At 35.5% G+C, this 18552-nt stretch overlaps 2 protein-coding genes across 3 annotated transcripts in view; one reads left to right on the plus strand and one right to left on the minus strand.

The window, feature by feature from the left end:
• The window catches only part of LOC142349723 (uncharacterized), a 31700-nt gene extending 18509 nt beyond the window's left edge, over positions 1 to 13191 (plus strand). For both annotated transcript variants that reach the window (XM_075401456.1, XM_075401457.1), the window contains exons 4-9: positions 3417 to 3568; positions 5403 to 5515; positions 5897 to 6126; positions 6749 to 6868; positions 7387 to 7609; positions 11676 to 13191. In XM_075401456.1, coding sequence (XP_075257571.1) covers positions 3417 to 3568; positions 5403 to 5515; positions 5897 to 6126; positions 6749 to 6868; positions 7387 to 7609; positions 11676 to 12056 — 1219 coding nt within the window. In that variant the 3' untranslated portion in view covers positions 12057 to 13191. The remainder of the gene's footprint in view (positions 1 to 3416; positions 3569 to 5402; positions 5516 to 5896; positions 6127 to 6748; positions 6869 to 7386; positions 7610 to 11675) is intronic.
• LOC142349531 (putative acetylcholine receptor chaperone) overlaps positions 1 to 18552 on the minus strand; it is a 359559-nt gene that overhangs the window by 173204 nt on the left and 167803 nt on the right. The gene's annotated exons all lie outside the window — the stretch shown is intronic.

Here is an 18552-nt window from a genome sequence, read left to right on the forward strand (position 1 = left end):
GGATTTTCTTTTGCTCTCGAAGAAAAGCAATTTTTGTAAAGGAGTGTTTTTTTATGCAAAATTTCTGCTTGACCGTTTTTTGACTTCAAATGACTTTTACGCCCCTGACTTTTTGCGTTTTGCGTGATCTAAAATTCTCAATCGCAATTTAAGCAGCTGAAATCAATTGGCGGCATTTTAATACTAATAGTGATATGATATCTGCGACGAGTTCGGTGTCATTTTCACGTTAAATCTTATTGGTGTTATATTATAACTTCTAATGAGGTTATTTGAAGCCCCCTATTGAATTTCTTAGTCACATTTGGCAGGCTATCCCCCCGACTGAAACAGGTTGCAATTGACCAGAGCTACCACTAGTTGTTCGACAGCAATTCTTCCGACGTTAGTCGGTTTTGCTTCTTTTCATTTTGTATTAATTGTCAGCCATGTGTGAGTTTGGTTGCTCATTATTTGACTCATGCAACGTCCACATTCATTTGTGGTGGTTTTTCAATCTGTCTGTTTTTTGTAACCTGGCTCTCCATAGACTTTTTTGGAGATGTCTGCCAGCTATGTTCAACTGTCGCCCTCGATGCATCTTATTGCGGCTTTTAGCCGCTTTAACTTCAATTCAACGTCATTTTTGAAAGTCAATTGGATCAGTTTGTTCTCAAAGGTTGAATTTTGAAGGAATTGTCTTTGGTTTTGTTCAAATTTTTCTAGTTATTGCATGTTATGGATTTTTATTGTTGGCTTGTGATAAATTGGATCAAGGTAATAAATATAAGACTTTACAACGTCAGGTTCTTGCATAAATATGGAAATCGATTCTTAAGTTACCCAGCACATTCGTATTTTTAAATTTCATTTTATTGCCATCCCTACAATATTGCCTTTATTGCTCTGGATAACATTTTTGATGCCTTCCCGTCTTTTTGTGTGACACCATTTAGCCAATCATTAGAAGCAAACTCTGCATGTTTTGAAGAAAAAAAGTTGTCAATTTTTGAGGTCTGAAACTAAATTTTATTAGAATTATCCTCTCTGTGTCTGAGTGTTTTGCTTTTATTTGAATTGTTTCTTTTTCAGCGGGAACTTCACCAACCTTTTTACGCATCACTAACAATCGCGTCTGTGAAGCATGATGATTAGCTGTGTTCTCTGACGTCCGATCGCGTTACCACCATCACACATTCAAAACAAAATGAAAGCAAAACACCCGCACATGTTTCCTGAGCTGTACACAATCTGAATGGGTGGTAGCGGTTTGCTGTCATGCAAATTGAGCTACATTTGAGGCTGTTCAATTTTTTGTTTTTATTTCGCCATCGGCTCTAATTGTTTTCTGAGCCTTCGATAACGTTTCGAAAACTTTCCAGTTTATATAACACATACAGCTATTTGCTATTGTGTTTTTGATTTTCAATTGCTCTCGAAGAGAAGTAATTATAGTAAACGTGTGTCTTTTTTCAAAATTTTCGCGTGACCGTTTTGACTTCGAATGACTTTTACGCCCTTTACTTTTTGCGTTTTGCTTGATCTAAAATTCTCTCTTTATCGTAATTTCAAGCAGCTGAAATCAATTGGCGGCAATTTGATACTAAAAGTCAGATGATAAGTGCGCCGAAATTGGTGTCATTTTTTCCACTTTAAACCTTAATAGTGGTATATATTGACCTCTAGTGAGGTTATTTGAAGCCCCCTAGTGAATTCTTCAGTCAAACTTGCCAGGCTACTCGCCTTCCCCCGACTGAAGCAGGTTGCATTTGATTAAAACTCCCACTAGTCGTTCGAGTGCAATTTTTTTGAGAGTATTCGGTTTTGTTTCAAATCATTTTGCATTATTTGTCGGCCATGCGTGAGTTTGGTTGCGCATTAATTGACTCATGCAACGTCCACATTCATTCAATTTCATGTTATAAGGAAAAACAGTGTATTCTTTTTGGAAAGTGAGATTGATCCATGCTTCCTTAGATGAAGTAATTAAAGTTGTTTTTATCGTAATTTGGAAACACATAGAAAGCAATCTTTTTAGTATTGGCGTGAGTTCTCATTTAGCAGTCTTCTAAGATTTTTGGCACAGAAACGGATTCTTTCTACTGATTTAAATCAAAGGGCTACAGTGTTTAATTACGATCAGATCAGAAAATTATTGGAGGATTAAAGAATTTTTCGAGAGGGAGGAAGATTGAAGGTCACTTTATGATTAATTGCTCTCAAACGAAGTTTGTAGCAATTATATTAGTCCCGTCGGTCTTTTTTATGCGATTTTTCGCTTGACAAATTTTTCGTCTGACGCATTTGACTTTTCGTCCTCAAACGGGTAGCACCCAGTGGGCGTTAAGTGCTCTTAGAGCCTTTAAGCACACTAGTCTTCAAGTATGCGATTCACAGAATCTGTTTTGGAGACATACTTATGGTGCCAAGGCGGTTCTTAGAGGTTGACCCCCCTCCACTGTTGCCCCCCCCCCACCTTTTGCCCTCCCCCCATCAGTGCCACCCCATCAGGCCCCGGTGCACCCTCCTCCCGCTGCGCGCACTTACGCCTCTTCAATTAAGCTAAAGCTAGCCTCACTAAACCGTGCCTAACTACTGACGTAGCCAACCACTCGCCGGTCGTTTGAGATCAATTCGCCCGACGTTAGTCGATTAGGTTTAATCATTTTATTAAAATCAGCGATTGCTATGAACTTTTAATGAAAGAGAATAGGATGTGAAACAAAACTTTCTCTGGCATCCAAAACTGTTTGGGAGAAAAATGAGCAGCTTCTTAATTTTTTTTCTTGTCGGTTATTTTACACTACCAGTTAGTAAATGGTGCCATCTTTTATATCACTGTTAATTTTTCATTCCAGTTATAATTTTCCAGAACGCGTGCCATGTGAAACCACTTGTAGTCTCAACATCTCTACATCAAGCAGCACTTTAGTCGTTAAGTGCTCCTTCCTGCATGCAAACATAGCCAATATTCCTGCATTTGCTCTATTTCAATAATGGAGCGAAGCAACATATAATTCATGCAAAACCTGCGCTAAATATAGTTCATGTTGCTTTGATTGTAATTAGCAAATGGAATTTTTAGTTCGCTATCCTTTTGAGCAATTTACAACTCTTAAAATTTATGCCTATTGTGAATTAGAACTCAGGAAAGACAGGAAATAAGAATCAAGTGTGTTTAGTCATATCGCATAGTCTTTTTGAAACTGCTCACATGCTCTCAAATTTTAGCGTTGTCAAGTAACAGTGCTTGACGAGCGAGGATTTTACCTGGGAAATATTAGCCTATGAATTTTACATTTTCCTTGCTTAAAGTTTTGACATTTTTAAGTAATCTGCTAAAGAAAGCTGAGTTAAAGAAAGCATTAGCTTTATTTTGAGCATTTTCTATATGAGGCCTTGTCTTGATGATTGCATCGGAACTGATTGTTTTGCAGATCGATCGGAGTGGTGCCTGAATTGAATGAGGATGGTTCCACAATCAAGTGTGTGTCAGGTGGGAGTCGACAGAAGATGTCCTGTTTGATCACGAGTGGAGGCAAAGTGTACAGTGTTGACATGAAGGCACCTACCAACTCAAAGGCTAGATGTAAGTTGATAAGATTGATTGGGAATGCATGATAGCAAGCAATGCAGTCAGTTCATCTAAAATCACAACAATTGGAACATCAAATTGAACTAAGTCTTTTTTGCTTTGAAAAAAATCTGGAGAGGTCTTAGAGAAAAATGTAAAAGATGTTATCCAATGGCTATCGTTAAATAAGCTCACCCTGAATACAGACAAACGTGAAATCGTTGGTTTTGGTGCCACAACTGATACACCAAATGTCCTCAATTCTTTAAAAAAAATGGTTCATGCAAATATCTTGGAATACATCTTGATAAGGATTTAAAATTTAGATACCATGTAAGCCAGTTTAGAAGAAAGTTGACACGTTTTTGTGGAATGGTTTGTAACTAACGAAATTTTAACCCGCAAACACCTTCTCATTTTCTACGAAGCATATGCAAAGTCCATCATCAACGTCGTCATTCTAAGCTATGACTTGACTTACAGATCATATCTACAAGATATTTTAATATTCAAAAACGAATAGTGAGGGCAATATTTTTCAAAGAAGTTCAACTCTGTATCAAACATCTTCCTTAAGCACAAGATCTTTTCAGTATTCGAACTCCACGCTTCAGCGGTTTTCTGCGAGTTATTCAAAAGAGTTAGAGATGGTAGCTATGATAATGTTATTCAGCCAATTGCCCAAGTTTCGAGTAGAATTAGTACTAGAAGAGCATCTCAAGGACTCTTAAACCCACCACTAAAGTCGACAAAAACTCAACTATAACAAATGAGTTAAAGTCTTTTTTAGCGTACTGCAATCTTTAAGAATTTAGTCAGCATACATAAAAATTTTACAAAACCGGCGTTCAAAATTTTTTGTAAAAGCTTCAATGAAACATATGTGTTTGATAGCGCAGAAATTATAGATCTTTTCTATTGAGAAACTGTTCAAAAGTTTTTAATGTTAGGATCTCATTTCGGCGACCACTCGATCACAGCTGTTTTTCTCATTGGTTGTCCTGGTTGGACTAATGTTTATTGTTTTTAAAGTACTTCAGTTTGTATACTTGCAACTAACCAAGCAACTAAATTTACTTCATTCATTCATTCAAAATTGTAAGAAGCAGATTTCTGACTTTCACTCGCGGACTTCGCGCATTGCGATAATTAGGTACTACATGTAATAATGTGGTCGATCGTGTTAAGCCGGTCGCAAATGGAGTTAGTAGCAATTACAGTTCTTTGGTGACCTTTCTTAACTAAATTATTTTCTGAACTGTTTTTATTTGTTAAAAGAAATGCGATAGAATGACAACCAATTGGAAAAATTTGAGGTGGGTTGGCATAAAACTTCAATTTTGTCTCGTTAAGTATTTAACCAACGGGTTATGCCAAGTTGCACAGTTTTTAAACAAATCCAAGGAATAATGGTGGTTCGTGAAAGTCTGTGTAGCTCAGAAAGTCCAGCATACCTTACAAGCTTGTCAAAAAAGCTTTATCCAATATTAGAAAAAAGTTTTATGGTTTTTTCTAAAAACAACTTCAACAAGAATGATTAATCCTTCGAAACAGGTGAAAGTGGAGAACTCTAGGCGATTTTCAAATGACAACAAAAACAGTTATTGAACTGCAATTGATAAATTCTGTCGATTTCAGAAAAGTACACATCAATGCACTGAGAAAACACCATATTAGTTTATAAATTTTGCATTGATTAGTTTATAAAATTTGCATTGGTGTTGTTATTCTGTATTATCTTTTACGTTTCTTGCCAATTAATAGTATCTATAATAGAGTCGGAAAAATGTTTGTAATGATCATTCGGCGACGATACAATTCATGAGAACGGAAACGTGCTATATTTTAGCTAACATGACTACCTTCCCAGTTGAGGATTGCGAGGGACAAAAGGTCCTGCCAATCTCAGTGACCAAGGAGTCAGATGTCTATGGCTTCTTCTACAGCTGTAAAGGTGGCCAGGTAAGACAATACTAACCTAATCGTTGATATTCTGGGCGCAAGCATGCCTTAAAAATGCAACGTTGCTGTGAATGTGGATGATGGAGTTGTGGTTTATTAAAAAGAACAAGTGATTTAAAGGGGAATGAAAATTTGCGTTGCTTTGCAAACTTGATATCTTTGTCAGCGAAACTATTAAACATTCAGCTGAAATTGTCCTGAACTACGTTTTCGCAGGTGTTTCATAGCCGTGATTACCAATGAGGCTATTGGGTGTATATCAAGACCAAAATTATCTAAAAAATTTCCAGATGTTCTGAGAACAGCAGACGGTTCAACATTTTTTGTAAATGGTTTGAGCAATATTCGCATTTTAGTTGATAAAATTTAGGTTTATTTCAGGCTTATTTTATCGAGGCACCCTCAATGACTAAGCACTCGGTCAGTATTAATCCTGTGAGCAGCGATAAGATCTTCGATCAGCTCACCATTCATCACCAGACTAAGGTGGCCACTCTGTATGCGAATGGGACAGAGTACCTCTCTTTAACAACTAGCCAACCAGCTAGAAAGGCAGGAGCAATTGCGATGGATACAGTTGGACATTTTGATTTCCCAGTTTCGCCTGAAGGGTGAGTTTTCAATTGCCCTTTAATGAACATGCGCGTGAAGTCATTTTATTCTGGTTGGATTGGAAGACATTGTGTTCAACCATTTTTGAGATCGAAATTTAGTTAGCAGTTTTTGGAAGCTATGGTAGGTTTTACTTCAAAATGTTCGTTTCTAGCCGTTCCAATTAAGTTTTCTTTACATACTCAGAGGTTTTGTTTTGACCCTGAAGGTCAAGATGAAACTGCAGGATTTTCTCGTCATCAGATTAATAACGCTATTACTCTATAGCTGTAGACCCTAAGAGCGGAGATTTGGTTAAGCTTGCCAGAAAATGCAAGGTTGTGACCTTAAATTTGGAACACCCCAGCAACATCTCAATCTGCCATATTTTCACAATTAATGATGTCGGATAATGTCATGATATTCGTAAGATGCCTCATTTCCTGAAACATATGGAATGGTTTTGCAAGTATCTGGACGTTTTCTTATCATTAATCTGGCTAAGATCTCAAAAAGCTAATTCAAAATTCTTTTCAATGAAGAAGTATTTACAATCTTTGTCTTGTAAGCGTGCAATAGCTCATAATAATTTTAAGCAAAATGTTCAATAGATCAAAATGTTTAATTTGCTGTTGGTTTCAGTGACTGGCAGTTGGTGTCTGCCTCTGTTGGATTTCTGATGTTCTCAGAGCATAACTTAGTGGTTCCTCATGAGATCAAAGAGACCTCAAACACTATTGCATTCCCAAACAACAAGATCACGTTAGTACTGATTTCTCGGCCTGCGATATTCAGCGAAAAAGCTGTATGTACGCCCGACCTGTTTCTAAAATTTCGATATCGATTGATATCTTGGAGAAAGTTAAGAGTGGTTTTCCAAATACCCTTGCCAAGCAACCAATTAGAGTTTTTGCTGCAGTGTTATTTCGATTTCAAGAAGTTGAGAATGGACTACGACACAAAATTGTTTGTTACGTTGTTGCTTTAACAATTTTAAAATTCACTACCACTTAACAATTTTATTTATAAATAAGAGTTTGAAACTTGAACATCTTTTGCAATGTCGTTTGAGCCTCATGATTTAAAAATTTGGGCATTACAATGTAGACCGCTGTATAATAAAAAAACAATATCTATAAAATACGATCATTCCTGAAATGCTTCTATGTTTGAAAAAATGATTGCTAAAGATAATAGTAAAGAGATTTAAGTGATTTGTAAATCCTCCAGAACCTCTTTGAGCGTGTTACCGGTTTTCATTGATAGATGGTGTCATTTAGCTCTGTGGCGAAGGACAGGGATGTGAAATACACTCTGGTCCAGCTGTGTGGTGAGACCAGCTGTCTATATCACATGTATGATGTCACAGCACTTAAACCAGAAGGAGACAATGCACCAGTTGTTCAGTCTGCTAGTGTGAGCAAATTCCACCTGAGTGGCGCGATGCCTGTACAGTATGTGGTAGGAGCCAGCTACAACTACTTTGTCGCATGGAATTTCTTGGTAGGCTTGAGTTTCAGCATTGTAATCCTACTCAATTTTTTTCGTTGACTTATGTGTATTTTCGAGTTTCAGTATTGTAATCCTACTCAAATTTTTTCTGTATTTTTACTAGCTCGTTCCAAGGGAAGAAAGTAAATGCTAGAGTGGCGTTCGTTCAGCCAATTTTGACCGAGCGATGTCTTCATAGGAGTGATAGGACAAAAGGCCGATAGTGAAAATTTGGGACAATACATCGAAAGTTAAGTTTAGTTGCTTATTGGCCAATCAAGCTACAGATCAAAAGGACAATAGATCGTAAATTATGCTCTATTCTTATTGACTGAAATTAAATGTAATTTGCGAGCTGGCGTGAAATTACCGCATTGAGGTGAAATGCCTCGAGAGCCACGACCCTTCCATAGCGGCCCGTGGGCCTTGATATGAATCTAATACAACCGAACAAAATGTCACGACCAAACATGTTAACGCTCTGTTACAAGCAAGCGAGTGCTTAGATCTGATTAATTGCTCTCAAACGAAGTTTGTAGCAATTATATTAGTCCTGTCGGTCTTTTTTTATGCAATTTTTCATTGACCGATTTTTCGTCTGACCCATTTGAATTTTTGTCCTTAAAAACGGGGTTAACAGGTAGCGCCCAGCGGGAATTAAGTTTCATTAGAGGCCCTTAGCCGCGTTTAGTAGTCCTTCAAGTGCTTAGTGTGGTGAAGCTCCTGGGAAGGCCGTAGTTTAAGGTTAAACGGTCATTTTTAGGAGTTTTTGAGCCCAAAATGTTGCAATTTTTCGTCATTTTTCAATTTATTTGTTGGACTTTTCTAAAATTGAGGCTAGTTAAAGTTGATAAAAATCTTCTTCAAAACATAAGTAATTTCTATGACTATTTTAGGAGCTATATGTTTTGGTAATCCAAACAAAAACACGCAAATTTATACTAATTTTCACAATTTTCTCAAGTTTTTCAAAAATTTTTGTCATTTGTTGAGTTTTTTGGCCGTAGGGGTCAAGGTGTCCTCTATGGTTTGATAATAGGTTACTGCATAGTTTTTTTTGTGGTAATGGAATGGCTTTCAGCATTTTAAAATCACTAACTTAAGCATTTTCTTTGACAAAACCTGCAGTTTTCAATTTTTTTGACATGTCATTCAAGTTTTTCCAGCCCCAGGGGCCAAAAAACTTCTTTAAGGGTTTGATAATAAGTTACAAAATTTTTAAAAAATTTACTGTCCATGGTATAGTTTTCAACTTTATAAAATCACAAATTTTAGCAATTTTTTGTAAAACTTGCATTTTTTGGAAATTTTGTCGTTTTTTAGGTTTCTCAAGCCTAGCCAGCCACTGAAGCTATCTATGGTATGATAATAAGTTACTGTATAGTTTTTAGATGTAATTAAATGTTTTTCAATATTTTAAGATCACGTATTTTAGCCTTTTTATGACAAATGTTGCGATTTTTTTTTTAAAAATTTGTTGACATTTGTCAATCCTGTTTTTTTCTGCCTCAGGGGTCAAAAAACCCCTCTATGGTTTGATAATAAGTTACAGGAAAACAATTTTTCTTTGGCCATGTAGTAGTTTTTAGCTCTTTTTTATTACAAATTTTTGCAATTTTGTTTATAAAACGTAATTTTTTTTAAAGTTTTTTTTTATTTGTTTAATAGCCGCCTCATCTCGGCCGGCTATTATAGCGCTCCTATTTTTTTTTACTTCGTCGAATAAAAAAATGTTTCGCTTTACCTCATTTTGCCGCTTTTTCAACATTTTGCGTGAAATCTTTTTGACTTCTCTAGGCTAGTTTCTCTCTTCTCTCATTCTGCTAAAAGTGATTTTGAGCATCAGTTGCTCAGCAAAGCAATTCAAAATGAACAAAGTCAGTATAAAAAATTGAAGTCAGAAATAGAAACGGGATAAACTCATAAAGACCAATTTTAGATGCCCGCTATTTGAACATCGTTCCTATAAGTCTTAGTTACCATCTCTAATGCTTATTGGTATTGATAGTAGCCCCTGTAGCCTCTCTCTAAGAAACAGAAGTACGTTATGTTCAACTACGAAATGCCATCAAATTAAATCGGACTTAAAAAATGTTTTTGTACAAAAATCTTTTTTTTTTTCAAAATCTTCTATTCTGTCAATCCGAATCATGCTTATTGGAATCAACGGCGGCTATTTTCCGGCAATCTGCCGGGTATGTTTCTCCATTTCTTAGTTTTCTCAAGCCTCAAGAGCCAAGAAACCTCTTTTGGGGGTTTTATAAAAGGTTAGTGCATAGTTTTTAGATGTAATGGAATGCTTTTCAAGATTAAAAACTTACGAATTTAAGCAATTTTTTTATTTGAAATATTTGCAATTTTTTCAGGTTTTTTGAGTATTTTTGATTTTCAAGTTTTTACTGGCATCATGGGGCCCAGCGACCTCCCCCAAGGTTTGTTAAAAGCTTCTGCTTTGGTTTTAGAGTTCTTGGTTATCATGGTTATCATATTAAATTTTTTATGACTCGAGTTTTAGCAATTTTTTGATAAATTTTCAAGTTTTTGGAAAATTTTTATCTTGTTCCAAGTTTTTGTATCTTTATGAGCTAGTGAAACTTTTTAAGGCTTGAAATAGATATATTGGAAGTTCTCTTGAGCCAAAAAATTGTTCTGAAGATACTTATATCACGAATTTTAGTAACATTTTGTTAAAATTGGCAATTGTTTTAAAATTTTCGAATATTTTTCTCCTTCCTTTAACGATCATTACTGGTCAACGGAACTTTTTAATTCTTTGAGATGGGTTACATGACAGAACTCCAGAGACAGAAAATGGTTAACTGGAAAACTTTTTAAATTTAGCACTTTTCAACTTCATATGATTAATTACTAACAAGGCAAGAAAACCAAAAAGTAGCAGAGTCGAATCATCATGGAAATTTTTTCTAGCGCGCTTTCTCTTTCTTTATTGGTTAGAGTTTCTTTCCTTTTCCTTCTCGTTCACTTTTTATCTCTCACACACTATCACTCACTCTCTCCCTCTCTATCTCTTTTTCTTTAACTATTGTTGATGCCGCACTTCAGCTGCTGTTATGTGGCGTGATATCATCTATTACCCTCATTAACAATGAATTATAGTAGAAATATTTTTATCATAAATGAATTAACCAGCGTTTTCTAGGAAATCATTGTTAATTGCTCTCAAACGAAATTTGTATCAATTATAATCCTGTTGGTCTTTTTTTGCGATTTTTGCTTGACCGATTTTTCGTCTGACTCATTTGACTTTTCTTCCTCAGAAACCGAATTAGAAGGTAGCGCCCAGTGGGCATTAAGTAAGCATTCAACTCACTAGTCTCTAAGGAAGCGATTCACGGAAACTGTTTTGGAGACCTATAATTATGGTGTGAAGGGCGGTTCTTAAAAATTGATCCCCACCCCGCCCACCACATTCCCTACCACCGATGCCCCGCCGCGCACCGTTGCCCACCCGCTGCGGTGCACCCTCCCCCGCGCTCACCTCACGCCTTCGATTAAGCTAAATCCAGCCTCACTAAGCAGTGGCTAGCTACCGACGAAGCCAACCGCTCGCCGGTTGTTTGAGAGAAATTCCCCGATGTTAGTCGGTTATGTTTGTCCAATATGCAACTTGAAAGATTTCTTTTACGATCTATTGTCCCAATTTTTGCTTTCGATCTACTTTCCTTTCTATCTAATGTCCTACCACTATCTTAAAATACAGCGGATAACATGCTCGTTCGTGATAATATGTTCGGTTGTAATAGATTCATATCAAGTGCCTCGAGCAGCTAAGGCATGGCCATGGCTCTCGTGGTCTGTTTTCGATCTCTTGTCTTCTCCACCTGTTGTTCGGTCACACCTTTTAGGATTAAGACACGGGTGGTATTTCTGAATACTTTTTTTTAATGGCATGAATTTTTTTTATTAAAATAAGTATTTTTTGCTGGAGATGCGGTTTTTAGTTTCTACAAAAAAACTTACTTCCAGGAAAAATTATAGATCCAACGATGCGGTCACAATATGCTGAGCCACATTTGAATAGCTATAGGTGTATATATACACGCTTTACTTGTTTCAGGAGGTAAAGGAAGAGGACAAAACGGTAACCGAAGATTCATCCGATGATAAGACTGATGGAAAGGAAAAGGCGGAATCTAACGAGGTGGAATCTGAGAAGAAACGACGAAACTCGGAGCAAGAGTGCACTACAAAGATCGAGGCGCAAATGTTGGGTTTCTCAGCTAATTCATTCAAGAAACCAGCTCTTCTTTACAAAAGTATTCTCTGCCCTAATCAGCAGATGAAATTTGTGATGTTATCTGGTCAACATTCTGATCAGCCAACATACACTTTTGCTGTTGATGGCGAGCAAACAAGCTCTGTGTTTGGAATAGTGCTCCCCGAGAATTCGTTCGTGAACAAACAGGGAATGACAACAGAGGGATGGATCGCTGAATAAATGTAAACTGAAGGTATAAAGGGGTTAAGGAAAAGAACACGTTCACTTTTTCAACTTGAATTGGCCTGACCATTTCATAGACTCGTATTACTATTATTACTAGCCACATTCGGTCATGAAGTTTGAACTGCTTAATTTAAACTGTTATCAATAGTGAGTAAGCTTAGTAATTTTTTTCCATTTTAGTTATATGGGCTCATTTATCAAGATCAGAAATAGATTTAAATTTGGTTGCGTACTGGCACGAACTTTTGATCACTAATTTGAAACCGAATGTAGCCTGTAATGATCAATGCGTTGAGGGATCATCACAGTAGAACTCATAACAAGATAAGTTTGGAACCATCATCACAATTCTGCTGTCTTAATCATGTCAGTCATTGAAAATTTTTCAAGTCGTTGAAATCATTATTTGCAACTGTTGTTTAATTCATTCTGCAGGTAGATTTATTTCACAAAAACGCCAATGTGTGAATCAGTAGCCAGTAAGCTATTGCAATTGCCGAGAAATATCACCTTTCTAGCACTCTTGGAGTCGATAAGTTCTTAGAATGATTAAAATCGAGTCTATACACTCTTTGTTTATTGGCTACTGCATTGATCCCAGAATGTTAATGCGTTTCTTCAGGTATTCGATTTATTTAAAAAACTGCATCCTTAAACGATTTTTGCGAGCAGTGTTAGTATCATCATCATCGTGATTCTGTTGGCGTATAGTTCATGTATATTTTTTATATTTTGTGTATGTTAAGTTTTGTGGATAACGCCAAACAGGATTATTATAACTATTTTGTGCTACACGAAACATAAAATGGTCATTCATTTCATGGTCAGCAACAGTTTTCAGTACGTTTAATATTGATGCTTAACATGATAATTGATTTCTCTGAAGTTGTCATGAAATGTAATGCTTATAATTTGAATTTCTCTGAGAGATGGAATATGTTGTTCTAAGTTTCCTCAAATAATTTCTTCAGTTTTCTGAAGACAGATTTAAGTTTTATTACTATTATGTTATCATTGTTGCTGGTGTAAACAGGTAGCGTTTGTTAATAATTGCTATTACAGAAGTTTCGTAAATTTAGTTATGTAGATACCAAATCACTATTACTCTTTAAAAATCATTTTTCATTAATCTTTTCAAAAAGATAGCCAATAAATTGAGTCGTGGAATGAATGATATGCTATTCCAAAAAAGTTCTCCGCAGTTTTTCAGTGGAGGAAACGAACACAAACAGGAGTTGTAGACGTCTCGTATTAAAGTTCAAACGTGCTTCAGTAGTTAGTAGTATTCACAGGTCGGGCTTTTGGATTCATTACGGGTTTTCATCCTTCGTTTTGGTTCTTACAGGTCGGTCAGCTTTTTTCGATGGGTTACAATAACCACTTCTGCGAACAATTCTCCATCCACATTTTTTTTCAGTAGCTCATTTCAAAATAATTCCAGTAACCTTTTGTGTGGTCTCTAGTGTAGATTTTGGCCATGTCTTTTTACTAATTATGTTGAAAAATTCTTTCATTCTATCAAAGAAGTGCTTATATTTTTGCGTATTTCATATTCACTTCTGTTATATTAGCAAAGTGCTGAGATAACTTCAGCCCTTTAAGAATTTTTCAATTCGGAACTTCGCAAAGAAATGCCAAATCTGGTTGAATTGCATGCAAGACAATTCAACGTCGGAAGCGACTACTGAGACCGCTTTTTCACCCCCTTTTGATCGAAACACAGACAAGGCAAAAAAAATTTGGCAAGCAAACAATTTGCTTTAATTTTGACAGCAAAAATAAAAGATCAGCTAAAAAAGATGCAAAATTAAAAACCTAAAATGTTCGGTATTCAAATTTCGTATAATTTAATTGGCTAGACATTAAACTATTATTGGACGGGTAACTGCGGGGTCATAATTTTCGAAGTAATCTTTGTTGTGCGCCTTTTTAATGCAAAATTTATTCACGAATGATTTTTTGTTCTAGAATGATTCCAGCAGGCCTGAGAAATTTAGCTTTTTGATGCGAAGAACAGGATAAATTTCTAAATAGTAAAACACGAGAGCATTAAGTCTGTCTATCTGTATTTGACTTTTTAGGCTATAAGAGTACGGAATAATGTTGAGGAAATATAAATTCTGGTTTCAAAAGCAATGTAGTCTGACGGTAGTCAGTTAATGTTTATAAAAGCAGTTGTTTAATTGCTCTTGAACGAAGTTCATAGCAATTATTGCAAACGTGTGTGTCTTTTTTATGCAAATTTTTCGCTGGACAATTTTGCTCTTTTAAGAGCATTCTTTGAATTCTCAAGTGACTTTTTCACGCTGTTCTTCATTTTTGAGTGATCTCTATTGCTCCGAAGTAAAGCTTGTTGCCAATATAAAATCGGTTGCAGCGTAGCAGAGGCACGTGATTCGTAGCGCAGTGGTTAGTGCGGGTGGCTGTTGATCGGGAGGTCAATCCCGGCGGGTGAAAGGTTTTTTCCACCCGTAAAGAAAAATTGATCTAGGTTATAGCCCCTGAATTAAATTGCCTCGACTGTCGTTCAAGAGCAATGCTTCCGACATTTGTCGGTCTAGGTTTAATTGTTCTCAAACGAATGTTGAAGCCTTTTTTGGTCGTGTCCTAGGAGTAATGATTAAATTGGTATCTGTAACTCGTAGTTTCTGTAACTCGTAGAGGAGCTTAGGATACACTAGGCCAAGTACTTCATTAGCCAAATCTGCGCACATGAAAACCAAACAATACAATATTGTATTTTTTGCATTATTGGAGAGAAAGACAGCAAGAACTGAATTTGTTCAGAACTACACGCTGTATAGATTTGATTGTACCGTTCTACAAGTTTGGACATTTCACGCGGACTTTTGTGTTCGGCATAAATTCTTTGGGTGAATTTGCTTTCCGACGGGTGTCATTATTCATAAGCTTTCGCTGAGAAATTTATTTTAATTTAGATCAAAGCTTGGAGCCTTTTTCTGTTTTGAGATTTATTGACAATATATCTTGTTTAACGCGCTTTTAATGATAGTGAGGTTAGGTCAAAAATGTTAATCTTGACTTAATTGATTGGTTTTGTTTCTAAGAGGAAACAGTCGAAATTTCGGACATGTTACTGCGACAGAGGAAAAATTTGATTTTAAAATTTTTGGCTTTTTGCTTTTCAACTACTGACAGAGCAGAAACAGCATCGTAAGATTGTTAGAAAACTATTCCTGGAATCAGCAACTTATAGATGTTTTTTGCAGACATTAAGAGCCAAAACAAAATCATGCGTGACTTGACTGTACCTCACCCTTTATAATTACTTATGAAGAGCTGAAACCTAATTGGGGACATGATTTCAGTCTAATTACAGGAAAGCAGAGAAAATATAAGTAGAGCAGACCCCTTTTTGGGAAAAAATTTTTACTTGAGAGTGTTGGTTCATAAAAAGCGCTTTGTACTATGAGCATCCAGTCACGAAATTGCATAACCAAACTGAAGCGGTTCATGACCAACACAACACGTTTTTTTGGTTATGCAAACTCATGTTGTGTCGGTTGTTCGTTTCTGTAGTTTCGGTTTAATTAATTAGTAGACACAAGCAACCTTTGCGTCGTTTCTACCAACCAAATTCTAGACACTACCAACCAAATGGATTTGTAAGATCTGTTTACACTTTTTTCTGACATGTTGATGTCAATTAGAATTGATAATAGTGGTGATTTTAGTCACACTCGAGTATCAAAAGCAGCTGAAAAGAGGGTAGTCTTCAAGCGTGATTTCAGTTGAGTGAGAAACTGTTGTTTGAGCAAATTATTGGTTTCTGAGGAAATTATTTTTCTTATTATTGTTATTGAAATGTTATATATGTGTTCTAATTGTGCATATTTAGAACTGCTCGAATCTTTGGACAGTTAATGCTTTTTATGCCTTTGACTATTTTCATTGCCTGATAATATTTCATGTTTTTCTGCCAAAACTTTTCTTTGAGTTACTACTTATTCTCATTAATGAAAGGTCTCATGCGCCACATTAATGAGGCATAAATAAATCAGTTTGTTTAGATCGTTTCATGGCTGATGGTTCATGTCACTTTGGCGCTTTTGTCAATAATTTTTAAAGAATGCTTTGGGATTTTTAATTGCTCTCAAACGAAGTTTGTCTCAATTATTTTAATCCTGTTGGTCTTTTTTTTATGCGATTTTTTGCTTGACCGATTTTTCGTCTTACCCATTTGACTTTCGTCCATAGAAACGGGATAAACAGGTAGCGCCCAGTGGGAATTAACTTTCATTAGAGGCTCTTAATGGCGTTTAGTAGTCCTTCACGTTCTTAGTGTCGTGAAGCTACTGGCAAGGCCGTAGTTTAAGGTTAACAGGTAAGTTTAAGGAGTTTTTGAGCCCAAAAAATTGCATTTTCCTGACATTTTTCAAATTTTTTGTTAGACTGGTCTAAAATTCAGGCTAGTTAAAATTGATAAAAATTTTGCAAATTTTCTATGGCTTTTGTAAGAGGTGTATGTTTTGGTAATCTAAAAAACACGCAAATTTATACTAACTTTCGCAATTTTTTATCAATTTTTCTTTAAATTGTTGTCATTTTTTGGTTTTAAAAGCCCTAGGTGCCAAGGAACCTCCTCTAGGGTTTGATAATAGGTTATTGCATAGTTCTTAGTGGTAATGGAACGGTTTTCAGCTTTTTAGCATCACGAAGGTTAGCATTTTTTTTTGCAGAACTTGCAATTTTTTTCAATTGAATTCTTTGTATTTCTAGGATGTTCTGGCCTCAGGAGCCAAGGAAACTTCTCTAGGTTTTGATAATAGATAACTGCATAATTTCTAGATGCAGTAAAGTGTTTTTCAAGATTTTAATATCACGATTTCAAGCAAATTTTTTTAAATTAGCACTTTTTCAAGTTTTTTGAATAAATTCATCTTTTTCCGAAACCAGGGGCCCAGAGACCTCCTCCAAGGTTTTCAAATAAGCTGGTGCATACTTTCTGGAAATAATGGAATGGTTTTCAATACTTCAATGAGCCGAATTTTAGCAATTTTTTTGAATAAAATTTTAATTTTTTTTTCACATTTTTGGAAAATTTTTATTATGTTTCAAGTTTATAGATGTTTATGAGACAGTGAAACTATTTAAGGTATGAAATAGGGATGATGGATAGTCTGTTGTGACAAGGAAATAGTTCTGAAGGTATTAAGATCACGAGTTTTATCAAGATTTTGTTTAAATTTGCTATTGTTCTTTAAATTTTTGAATATTGTTGTCCTTTTCTGAAATTAACAACCATTACTGGTCAACAAAACTTTTAGGCCTTTCAGATGGGTTACATGACGGAACTCTGGAGACAAAAATTGGGTTCGAACATTTTTTCACTGCAAAATCTGGAAACTTTTGTTTTACATTTTGCACTTATCAGTTTTTCTCAATGAGTTCATTACTAACAAGGCTAGAAAACTAAAAGTTGCAGAGTCCAATCTCATCATTGAGTTTTTGAGCCCAAAAAATTGCACTTTTCTGTCATTTTTCAAATTTTTTGTTAGACTGGTCTAAAATTAAGGCTGGTTAAAATTGATAAAAATTTTGCAAATTTTCTATGACTTTTGTAAGAGGTGTATGTTTTGGTAATCTAAAAAAACACGCAAATTTATACAAACTTTCGCAATTTTTTTTTCAATTTTTCTTTAAATTATTTTCGTTTTTTGATTTTAAAAGCCCTAGGTGCCAAGGAACCTCCTCTAGGTTTTGATAATAGGTTATTGCATAGTTCTTAGTGGTAGTGGACTGGTTTTCAAATTTTTAGCATCACGAAGGTTAGCATTTTTTTTTGCAGAACTTGCAATTTTTTTCAATTGAATTCTTTGTATTTCTAGGATTTTCTGACCTCAGGAGCCAAGGAGCCTTCTCTAGGCTTTGATAATAGATAACTGCATAATTTCTAGATGCAGTGAAGTGTTATTCAAGATTTTAGTATCACGATTTCAAACAAATTTTTTTAAATTAGCACTTTTTCAAGTTTTTTAAATAAATTCATCTTTTTCCGGAACCAGGGGCCCAAAGACTTCTTCCAAGGTTTTCAAATAAGCCGTTGCATACTTTCTGGAAATAATGGAATGGTTTTCAATACTTCAATGACTCGAATTTTATCTATTTTTTTAATAAAATTTTAATGTTCACATTTTTGGAAGATTTTTATTATGTTTCAAGTTTATAGACGTTTATGAGACAGTGAAACTATTTAAGGTATGAAATAGGGATGATGGATAGTCTGTTATGACAAGGAAAAAGTTCTGAAGGTATTAAGATCACGAGTTTTATCAAGATTTTGTTTAAATTTGCAATTGTTCTTTAAATTTTTGAATACTGTTGTCCCTTTCTGAAATTAACAACCATTACTGGTCAACAAAACTTTTAGGCTTTTCAGATGGGTTACATGACGGAACTCTGGAGACAAAAATTGGTTTCGAACATTTTTTCACTGCAAAGTCTGGAAACTTTTTTTTAGATTTTGCAC

This window comes from Convolutriloba macropyga, chromosome 11 (assembly GCF_964194025.1).
Source record: "Convolutriloba macropyga chromosome 11, txConMacr16.3, whole genome shotgun sequence".
In the NCBI taxonomy this organism is placed as follows: Eukaryota; Metazoa; Xenacoelomorpha; order Acoela; family Convolutidae; genus Convolutriloba; species Convolutriloba macropyga.